Source organism: Cercospora kikuchii (genome assembly GCF_019650295.1).
Source record: "Cercospora kikuchii DNA, contig_00006, whole genome shotgun sequence".
Lineage (NCBI taxonomy): Eukaryota > Fungi > Ascomycota > Dothideomycetes > Mycosphaerellales > Mycosphaerellaceae > Cercospora > Cercospora kikuchii.
In genome coordinates, this window is record NW_025408587.1 from 1750547 (window position 1) to 1761417 (window position 10871).

A 10871-nucleotide genomic window follows, 5' to 3' on the forward strand; every position below is an offset into this window, starting at 1 on the left:
CGGCAAGAATGTCGTAGGCATCGTCGCTGACGACTTTCGGTGGCGAACCTTCTGGTGTTTCTCGCTGTAGTCCACATGCTTGAACACTGTGGCTTTTCTCACCCTCGCAGCAACTGCATTCATTCCCGCCATCCTGAAGCAGCATCGCACTGTATGAGAATCAAAACATCCTTCGAAGCACGAAGCTACGATTGGCACAGAAATCTCACGGGTGCGTCACCACTCGTGGTTAATCTTTTATGTGCAAAACGTGCAGTCACCTTCAATGCAATACCTTACATGTATTCTGACGCTTTGGGCCACGTCAACATTCAGTCTCGAACTTTGATCTCATCTGGGAAGAGACATTTGTGCTTGCGTACAAGATTCCAAGCACGACAGTTCACCTTCCTGGAACATCTAAGCATCCGATGGATGTCTGTGTGGTCATCATAGCGATGGTTTCAGTCACAATCAGTGTTGTAAACGGCAGCAGGTGCAATACCCGGCGGCCAACATTGACACGTCACGTCTTTATTAGTACCCGCCCATGTGAGCAGTCTCTCCATTTGAAGCAGGAGTCCGCGACTGGAGTGAGTACAGTAGAATCAGAAGTATGTTGCTCGTGATCGTGCAAGGACCAATGAGCCGTGTTGAGACCGCCATTTTGGTCACTTCCGGCCGTTTTGAGCTGGGCAGGCGCGGTCATGATATCGCGCGCGAGCTCCATGGAACCTAGTGGACTCTCTTCGTTCGCTTTGGCATCGGAGGTTGAAACAGTCAAAGAAATTTGGTAATTGGCGGGCTGTGTACAATGCTCCCTGCTTTGATGTTGTAGCACGTTTCCGGCGAGCTTGTCACTCAGTATCGCGTCACTCTCAGCGCTGCAGTGATCTAAAACTCTGAGATCACATCCCCTCGCACCTTCCCACGTAGCTCCCACTTGCCCTGCAGGTCTGTCAGCACTTATATCTGGCACAGATCTGGTCAACTTACGTCTGTCGTCCATGCGTAGTATAACGCAATGCCAGGAATGGCCATCACGTATGTGAAGGTGATCCATGCGGTGCGAGGTGTCCATTTGAAGTATTCGTGTCGCTTCACGTACATGTCTACCAGCCATCAGTCCCCCAAATCTTCAGTCTTCCCTTCCTCCGAGAGCGCTGCCTTCGAGCCCGGCCGTCCTCCCATATTCGAGCTATGTTTGACTGTCGTGTTCGAGGGGTTCGAGGGTATACTCACTGGCATATTTGACCAGCGCGGGATCCAAGTTGACGGCTGCACGATGTCAGTCAGCTGTGTGTTCGCCATGGCGCAACGCTAGGGTATTAATGCTGCATACCATTGTGTCCAGCCATCCGCCGAAGCGTCGGCCTGAATGCGCCGAGAAGCACCATGTTGCGTCTGTCGTGGTTGTTATGCTCCTCGTCGTGACCCCAATGCTCCGCTGGTATGGAGACTTGACGTCGGAGGACCTGTTCACGTGATTTGACACCTCACGGGACGGACCGTCGCGCTCTGCATGTGCGTTGCTCTTGCTGTGGTCGACCTCGGATGCTCGGAGAAAGTGAGCAGTAGCGCAGGAACGATATGGAACGATCGATGTCCTGATCGGAAATTCGAAAATCTTGCTGCCTTCTGTTTGTCCTGAACCGACTCCCGTCATCTTACACTGAGCTCATTACACAATTATGGCGGAAACGACTGCACAAGCGACTGCTCCGGCCAGTGACAAGCCTCAAATCACGCTTTATTGGTTAGTTTTGCGAAGCCCTGTCGATGTCGTTTGCAACATAGGCAAGCACGACTGCAGTGAATAGTAATCACAGCTGACCACATTCTAGGCTTGAGCAGAGCCGTGCTCAACGTGTAGTATGGCTTCTCGAAGAATGCAAAGGTGCCGACTACAACATTGAAGTCTTTAAACGAGGCAAGGATATGCTCGCTGGTCCAGAGTTGAAGAAGATTCATCGTATGTTCAGTCGCGAATATGTGCTTCCTACGTCTCGTACTGTGTGACAGCAGCGCCAGATGTATCTACCACAAACATATGCTTACTTTCCGATTACGTTTAGCCTTAGGAAAATCTCCGGTCATCTCGGTCAAGTCATCAAACACACCACAGCCAATTGTTATTGCTGAGTCTGGCACACTGACCGAATATCTGGTCGATCACTTTGCGGAGCATCTTCAGCCGACTAGATATCAGGCGGGCAAGGAGAAGCAGGTCGGCGGTGAGACGGAGGAGTGGCTACGCTATCGCTTCTACATGCACTATGCCGAGGGAAGCTTGATGTCAATCCTGTTAATCGGACTATTCATGGACCGTGAGTGTCTCTGACGCATTGTGAGCAACATCTGCTGATCCATTCACAGAGATCAAGAACGCCCCAGTTCCCTTCTTCATCAAGCCAATTACTCGCACAATTGCTGGCCGCGTCGAGGACCAATTCCTGAACCGCAACTACGACGCACACTTCGGATTCCTTGAGAAGCAGTTGGAGACTTCGCCGAACGGAGGCCAATGGCTGACTGGAAAAGACTTGACCGCTGCCGATATCCTCATGAGCTTTCCACTCATTGCAGGAAAGAGCAAGATCGACGCCACGAAGTTTCCCAAGTTGACAGCGCTGATCAAGCGATATGAGGAGCATCCAGGCTATCTCACTTCTATTAAGAAGATCGAAGAAGTCACGGGCGAGAAATTCCAGCCGATGATGGATGCCAGGAAGTAGAGTGCAGCTCGGATGTTGTAAATCAATACCTAGATACCCTCGCCATGTTTTATTGGAGCTAAGTTCAATGTCAGCAGACGCACTCGGACTATGCTGGCAGCACGATTTCAGCTCCATCTTCTCGAATCTGCGACTAATATTTCAATTGACCGCCAAATGCATTGGCGATGCGCGTGGCGCAATGAGCTGCGAGCTTAATGATCATACCCAACATGAACCGATGTGAACCCAGCACAAGTTGCGGTATTTAGCCTGCACGAGACGAGAAGCGACGCTGAATGCAGACTAATTACTCCGTATTTTTACCGTATCTGTCTGACCCACAGACAACACGAGAAGCATGCCAATAGATTGCTGCATTTAACCGACAATACGAGTGCTTACTGACCCATTATGCGCTGGAGTTACGAATCAGCAGTGGGAATGTCAAATGGACCGCGCTGCAACTACACTCCATCTTCGATCACATTTGGCAGCAACAGTCTGTGGCTGACACTTGTGTGTCGGTCTACAGGCCATGGGTGCGAGATTGTGCCAGAAGCAGCTTCGGTTTGGACAGTAATCAGAATATGCCCAGGATGGTGAATTCGGACGATAGCGAGCCCGCACGGGTACATAATGATGGCTATGCCGTTGAGCATAGCAGTGCTCGAGGGGACAGCACCAACACTACAGAAGCAGAAACTTTGTCGCGGGCAGTCGACTCACAAGCGAACAGCTCAGCACCAGGACAAGGAGGCATCCGGCAGGAAGAGCACCCTCTGCCCAGCAGGAACTCATCATCGCTGTTCTACTACGAACCCCAAGGCGAGCTCATACAGCACGTAGGTCGAAGTACAGACCATCCCGAAGTCAACATCCCTCACGCCATTTCCAATTTCCGCGACCGTCATACGACTTACGAGCAGACAGCTGGCGCCAATACTGCTGCGACGCTCCAAGGACCTGCGGAGACTGAAATAAACGCTCTGACATTGAAGCGAGACCACGAAGAGGAGCTCGAACCAGCTGCACCGAAACGCGTCCATCGCGACATGTCGACATCAGATCAAGAATTCATTTACAACAGTGCACAGTACCATCAGCCACAACAACATCCAACCGACGGCAGCACAAACTCCGCCACTCATCAACAACAAGCCTTCATCGACCCCAGTATCACCATGGTCCTTCCCGCTCGCAAAGTGTTCCCCATCCAAATAGGCGACAAACTATTCCGCCTATCGGGCGCTAGCATCTCCAGCGATGCACCTTCGTACTTCTCCCAATTCTTCGAAGAGCAGATGAAGAACAATGAAGGAGCGGAAAGTTGCCGCACGCTATACATCGACCGCGATCCCAAAACCTTCGAGGACATTTCGTTGCATTTGCAAGGCTATCACATTGAGCCACGAGATGGCGCACACTTTGTCAAGCTATTCGCCGATGCACAATTTTTCAGCCTGCCACGACTCACGGCACAGCTGTTTGCTTCGACGATATATGTTCGTGTAGGAGAGCAAGAGTTTCGAATTCCAAAGGACTTGTTCAGCAATCCGGGCGATTCGCCGAATTATTTCTCCTTGGGATTTTCGAGCTTTTTCTCTTCACCAAGCGATAGACTGCCTGGCCTTTCGCAGCAGTCATTGATTCGACCTCCCAGTCTATTACCTCCCAGTGTTCCCATGCGTTCGGCTCGAGTGTTCTCGGATCTGTTACATCTACTTCAAGGATATGACCTTCACATCAGGGACGAGGAGCACAGAGCCGAACTCCTTCGAGATGCGAGGTACTATCACTTGAAGGGGCTGGAACAGCGTCTGATCCCTCACCGCATTGCTTTCAATCTGAGGCGTCAGAAAAGCGAGGTCCTGCTAAGACTACAGGACGTTCACAAGAACGGCGTCAGCGTCGTGCCAGATTGTGTTGCTGGTGGGACTGCTGCAATTCCAGGCTGGGTCTTCTATCAGCGGCCCTATGTTGACACCGAAGCCCACATTCTCATCGTTGAGGTAAGTGGAGAAGAAGGCATGACCGTGGAGCTAGAATCTGCAGCCTCGTCAACACCGAATGCTCGCATGGCTCGAGTGACATTCCATAACGAAACAACGACCACCTTTGCGCGTCTGCTCTGTGCAGTGGCAGAGAAGGTGAATTTACCTCATATTCAAACCGTTGAGTCGATGACGACAGGGCGAACTGGAGCCTACAATGGCCACAAGAACCAATCGCAACATGGTGCTCCGAGTCACAGCACAATCAAAATGCACATTGGCCCAGACGCTGACATCGTTCTTAATGGTCACCGACCAGCGATCGGCAACCAGGTCGATACTATCGACGAAATGGATGTCGATGATGCACAGCGGCCAGCGGCAAACGCCAGGAAAGTGAGGCAGGACGTGAAGGCAAATGCTAGCCAAGCAACCAATTGGGTTGTGAACAAGGCGCAATGGCGACTGAGGGTGCAGCCTAGGAAGAATGGATTCGAGGTCATTCTTGACGCGGTCAAGATCGAGGCGTGTTCCAACGAGAGAAGTCGTAACGCAGCGAGTGGTTTCCTCATGTAGTCATTGCTCGTCCAGTCAACATGAAGTGCAAGGTCTAGTTTGAGTAGTGCGTGAAGTAGCTTTGAAACATTGGCTGCCGACGGCCATTGCTCCAATGTAACTCGTGTTCGAGCCAGGATCCGCTGATAACGAAAATCGTGACAGTTCGGCGCAGCGAATTGCAGACATGGTTGTCCCGACAGGTGAAACTTTGGAGGGTTCGTGCGTGCTTCACAAACGGCATACTCGTCACATTCTAGAGCATCGGACGTGCTGTCGGGCGTGTGAAGCCACGCAATGTCGGAGGCCAGACCTCGTCGTCGCTGCTGCATCAGTCCGGGGACGTTCCCTGGTACGACGTCTGACAACGTGGGCAAGGCGCTTCGCAGTTGAGGGGAACCGCTGAAGAGGAGAGATGTCGTCTTCGCTCCGGCACATGCAAGCGCTTGGTCCAGCGAATAGGAGAGGGCAGAGTCAGAGCCGACGGCCGAGATTGAGAGCAGGCGAAGGAGCACTTTCCTTCTGACCCAGGGCCGGGAGCGCACAGGCGAGCGACAAGCATGGAGCGTTCGCCAACCACGGGCGTCGTGTGCCTGGCGCGCCCTCCGCTGCCGTCGAGGATCCGGGCGGTATCCGACGAGGGTTGGACGAGGGGTCGCGCGGTTTGTTTGTTTCGCGACGCTCGCCACGAGACGAATGAGATGCGCGCGTTGAACTCTGTCTGACAGCCATCGCCGGCGTGCGACTCGACGGCGTGCTGACTGCAGTGCAGCGCAGACGCAGCTGGACGACCGTGGTGGCAGCGAGGCGCCGTGGCACAGTTGCAGAACCATCACGCGTAGCGCAGCGGCCGCTGGAAATCCAGGATGTTTCGGCGAAAAAGTTGGCATGATTTGCACGAGCGCGCACGCCCCCACATCCTTCGACTGTAATGATGATGGATGATGAACTCTGCAGCGGAGGGCGTGTGGTTGCTGGGCGCGATGCGGTATCAATATTGCTGGACTATCGGCGGGCACGACCACGCTCCAGGGCTGCGGATATGAAGCGCGCAGAGATCGCTCCCGGGCGCCTCGCTCCTCTCTCCTTCTGCTTCAGGGGAAGGCCAGCGCCCTCTTGCACCACCGCCCGTCTTCACGCCGACGCCTCTCCCGCTGCTGTGCGATCCCCAAAGTCTGGAGGCGATCTGCTGCGCAGCCGTTGGCGCGAGCCGCAAATCTCTCGTTGACGCCCCGGTCTCCTGTGCTGGGACCCGCGCATGCAGTGCACGTTCTCACACCTGACACTGACGACCCGGCCTGACTCTGCTCTGCACGCCCTCATGGCCTGTTAACAACGTTCTGTTGCAGTTGCACCTGCAACGTCCGCTGGCCTCCTCCCTCACCACTGCCTGCCCGGAGCAGCTCGCGACTGTTGACTTCCTTCCGCTTTGGGCCAAGATCATCGCCATGGATCCCACCACCTTGGTTACTTTCATGTTCAGAGCCCCTCCGGACGTCAAAATCGTCGAGCTGCTCGGCTCGTGGGACAACTTCGATGTGCCATATCGCATGCACCACGACCGCTTACGAGGCTCCGACTTCTACACGGGTTGCTTCAAGTTCGAGAATATCATCTTCGACGGCGAGGTGGTGCAACGAGACAAACCACGAACCGGAGGCTTGAAGCAAGGTTCGACCTACTGGTACTACTATCGCCTCGACTATGCCAATGATGCCTTCGACGATCGGCTACCCAACACGACCGGCTGTCCGCTCCTGCCTGGGCAAGCTGTCAACGTGATGGAAGTGCCCTGCGAAGTGCAAGAGCCGCCGTCGAGGAGCCACAGTGCTTGCGGATACGACATTGTCGGTAGTCTTACAGATTACACTGAACGCAAGACTCTGGACCCGGCCGACAAATATGCACACGTGGAGCGTCCGCCCATATCGAAGGTCCATTCTCGATGCATGTCCGACGATCAACTGGATGGGCGACTCGAAGGACAACTACGAATCACCGTCGAACGAGCAGTCTCTCCGATATCCGTAACACACTCTCGCCAAGGTGCCTCAGAGTCTCGGCCAGTGTCTCCTGCGACCAGAGACTCTGCCAAAGCCTTGTCGCATAAGTCATTCGAGGTTGCTAGCAGCTCAAAGCTCGACCCGCTGGACCCACCTCCGACTGCTGCCAGCAGAACGGCGAGCGACGACAAGGCTGGCATCCAAGCTCAACGATCCACGCCACAATCGAAAGCTTCTTCATGCTATGAGTATCCTGAAGCATATGCTGCGCCACTTGGGTCCATGGAGGCGTTGGGAGCGGCTCTCTTCGCTTCAAGCAACGCCCAACCAGTCCAGACGGTTCGCTCTCGAGCATCACATGGCACGAATGGCGTGAGTAGAAGACGACGGGACTCCACCTTGAGCTGCGGGCCGGCCTCAGTGCAAAATGTGCAATTCTATGGGTCGCGACCAGGAACGAGTGTGAACGAGAGTGACGATGTATACCAGCCACGCACGTATTCGATCCCGAATTCGAACCTCAGCGACGGAAGTCCAGCAGCATCGCCCTTATCGGCAACGTTCTTGCCTTCGAAAGCTCACGACCAACCGAGTCATGCGCAAAAGAGCAATAGTGCTCCCGAAAGTATCGATGGCTGTTCTGCGATAGACGAGCTTTCGTCTCCAACATTCACGGCAAGCACCGTCAGCACTGGCGGTCACAACACGCCATTCCAGCTGTCATCGCACGACGACCGCGACTTTGGGTACTCGTACAACATCAGTGCTGGAGATGACCCTGATGAGGCGTCCGCGATGCTTGACGAAAGCGATCTGAGACGTCGACCGAGTCTCTTCGAGAGAGGCTTGGCCAGACTGAGACCACCTTTCGGTCTCAACTATTCTTTACCGAGCATATTATCAGACAGCAACCAATCCCTCGCGAAAACAATCACAGATCACTCGAGACGAGCCTCAGAGGAAGACACTCCATCGCTTCCACTACCCTCTATCGCGCGGGAGGATGAAGGATCAATGGCCGAAGCCATTTTCAGCGAACTCGGATTTCTTAGCAGCAGCATCACTTGAAGCGAGCACCAAAAGAAGGAATTTTTCTTATCGGCATTCTGCATTGTGGGGCGTAACAGCATCTGAGCGACGCGTTGGATTTAGCGAAACCTGTACATTATCATCATGAAGTAATGTCTGACATGCCCGCCGTAGACAAGATAAACGGCCAGGGCGCACGAGCGTGCATAGAGTGTCCACTGTGTGGGTGGACGAATCAGACAGGATCGGGAGGAGGAAGAACGATGGAGGGATCGGCGGAAAGCGATTGCGACTATTGAAAATGCCAATAAATGTGCCAACTACCAGCGTAGCCGAAGCGATCGATAGAGTCAAATATATTTCGATCGAGGATCGATGGTAGCGCGAATATATCATCGCACTTGATGATTCCAAGTATCTTGCATATATTTACGCAATGAGAAAGGAACGAAACAAGAAATCGAAAAATTGGTGTTCCAACGCCTCTTCGTGAAATCCGTCTCGGACATTGACCTTTTGTGGCTTGCACGTGCTTTAATCCTGGCATGCTCCACGCATTCTTTCTCTCTCTAGCAGTGAAGATACAATTCTTCTCTTCCCTTCTTGTTCTTCTTCTTCATCTCCGTTCCCAATGCCCATCCGCGCGAATTTGTAACGCCCTGTTGAACGCCCTGTACAGTAGAGGGAGGACTCTTTTTCACCGAAGGCTGTCTCGGCTCCTCCCTGTAGTCCGTTGGTTCCCATGCTGCTGCCGCCGCCGCTGCTGCTTCTCTCACCGCCTTCGCGAGCCATGAATGCTTCTTCAATCTCTCGCTGAGTGGCTCAAGCGAGACACGGATATCGTCATGCGCAGATCTTTGCGAACTGCACAATGAGCAGGCAGCCAACCCATTCCCCGATCATCAAACCCTCCAACCGCTCTTCACGTGCGCGTGCGCGCGTGCTTTCTATGCGTGATTGATATGCTGGACAAAGTGCCTGGCCAAAATGCAAAAAAAGGTTCTTGTTCAATTATTCTTTCATTCCCTTGAACTTGCAATCCCTCCTCTTCTCTCAATGTTACCGCTTCGGATCAAACCCTTTCCCAGACGCTAAATTCACATTCCCGCCAGAAGGTTTCCTGGGCTGATTGAAAAGACTTGTAGTCTCCCCATTCGGTGTCCTCCCATTATCGAAACTCGTTCGTTTTTGATTCGACCCGTTTGTCGTATCTTCGTCGCTGTCCTCCGCTAGGTCCCCTAGCGTGTTGGCTTCTATGTCATATGAATGCAACATGTGCTGTTGTTCCCCTCGCCCTCCATTTGCATGGCCAAATTCGGCCCGCGTCGGTATTGATGGGCTCCTTAAGCTCCAGCTATTTGATCTTCTGTGCTCTCCACTCCTTCGACTTTGCATGCTTAATCGCGTTTGTAGTCCTGTTAGGCCATCTGTGGGGATCCCGTCTACATCGTGGTATTCGCCTCGACCGTCCCGAGCGGGTTTGATGCCTGCATTGATGCCGTCCGGATCTTCGCGTGAGAGATTGAGAAGGTAGACACCGGTGAAGATCGTGAGGAAGCCGCAGAGGAGGGAGATCGTGTTGACAGCGTCCGATGTGTTAAAGCCGCGGAACATGATGAACGAGGCCGTCAGCGTGCAGGTCGTAAATGTCACGTAGTATAGCGGGTTAACACTGGCAAAAGTTAGCAATTGAGGCACATGGTATGAACGTACTCCAGAACTCACATATTCGTGCTGTAAGTCGCCAGTGCCTTGTTGAAATAATTCATCTGCGTAAGAATACACACCACCACCACAATCGCAAAGACGTAGGTGGATGGATGCGAAAATTGGTTGTTGCCGCCAAGTGTGAGTTTCAGCGCAATTCCGAAGCCTTTGATGGCCATGATGGAGATCGATCCCACCGTAGAGCAAATGCTGATATAGACCATTGGGTTCTTCTTGCCGTACACCGGTGCGACTTTATAAATCATTACCAGCGCAAAGATGGTCACGATCGCGCAATACGTGAGGAACCCTGTTGACTCGTTAGCCCACCACTTCGCATACTCCAATTCAAGCCACCTTTGCGCACGTACCCAATTGCATAGCATAATGCAATAATTCATCGATATTCTTGAGTTCCCGGTCCGGAGGCGCATGCAGCACAATAACCACACTGCCAATCAGACATATCGCGCATCCAACTCTCCCTAACACTCCTAGCCTCTCGTCCAAGAAATAACTGCCCAGAACTGCTCCGATCAAGACACTGAGTGCTCCGAGAGGGGTGACCAGAATCGCAGGCGCAAAAGCATATGCGGAGAAATTGCACACTTCTCCAATGACCATGGTAATGATGCCTCCCCACCATATGGGGTTCTTGAGATATGCGAATCCATCGCCCTCGAATCCATGCTTTTGCGCAGCCGCATTAAGGCCCTTTTTTGTGATGACGAAGGATGCGCCGATGCCCAGCGTCGATGTCACGGCGAGCAGCAGGCCGACGTACTTGTCTTCTAACATGGCCCTGGCGGTGTATTATGGAGTTATGGCTTGTATGAGAGGAGAAGAGTCGTGGGGCGCAGCGCCCTTTGGCAGAAAGTGGCTCGCAGACT

The 10871-nt window shown here is 53.1% G+C and overlaps 5 protein-coding genes across 5 annotated transcripts; 3 read left to right on the forward strand and 2 right to left on the reverse strand.

Moving 5' to 3' along the window:
• Positions 1-873: 873 nt before the first annotated feature.
• On the reverse strand, positions 874-1376 carry CKM354_000960500 (uncharacterized protein; the record flags this gene model as incomplete). Its single annotated transcript, XM_044805031.1, has 4 exons — positions 874-927; positions 976-1091; positions 1222-1257; positions 1322-1376. 4 exons carry the CDS (start codon positions 1374-1376, stop codon positions 874-876), a joined length of 261 nt encoding a protein of 86 aa, XP_044660966.1.
• Positions 1377-1670: 294 nt separating this feature from the next.
• CKM354_000960600 (uncharacterized protein) lies at positions 1671-2714 on the forward strand (the record flags this gene model as incomplete). Its single annotated transcript, XM_044805032.1, has 4 exons — positions 1671-1735; positions 1824-1951; positions 2055-2306; positions 2356-2714. The coding sequence occupies 4 exons, from the start codon at positions 1671-1673 to the stop codon at positions 2712-2714; spliced, it is 804 nt and encodes a 267-aa protein (XP_044660967.1).
• A 578-nt stretch (positions 2715-3292) lies between these two features.
• Positions 3293-5263, forward strand: CKM354_000960700 (uncharacterized protein; the record flags this gene model as incomplete). The annotated part of the gene is made up of 1 exon (XM_044805033.1): positions 3293-5263. One exon carries the CDS (start codon positions 3293-3295, stop codon positions 5261-5263), a length of 1971 nt encoding a protein of 656 aa, XP_044660968.1.
• A 1427-nt stretch (positions 5264-6690) lies between these two features.
• Positions 6691-8313, forward strand: CKM354_000960800 (uncharacterized protein; the record flags this gene model as incomplete). Its single annotated transcript, XM_044805034.1, has 1 exon — positions 6691-8313. The coding sequence occupies one exon, from the start codon at positions 6691-6693 to the stop codon at positions 8311-8313; it is 1623 nt and encodes a 540-aa protein (XP_044660969.1).
• A 1020-nt stretch (positions 8314-9333) lies between these two features.
• CKM354_000960900 (uncharacterized protein) lies at positions 9334-10779 on the reverse strand (the record flags this gene model as incomplete). The annotated part of the gene is made up of 3 exons (XM_044805035.1): positions 9334-9946; positions 10000-10291; positions 10353-10779. The coding sequence occupies 3 exons, from the start codon at positions 10777-10779 to the stop codon at positions 9334-9336; spliced, it is 1332 nt and encodes a 443-aa protein (XP_044660970.1).
• Between the last annotated feature and the right edge of the window lie 92 nt (positions 10780-10871).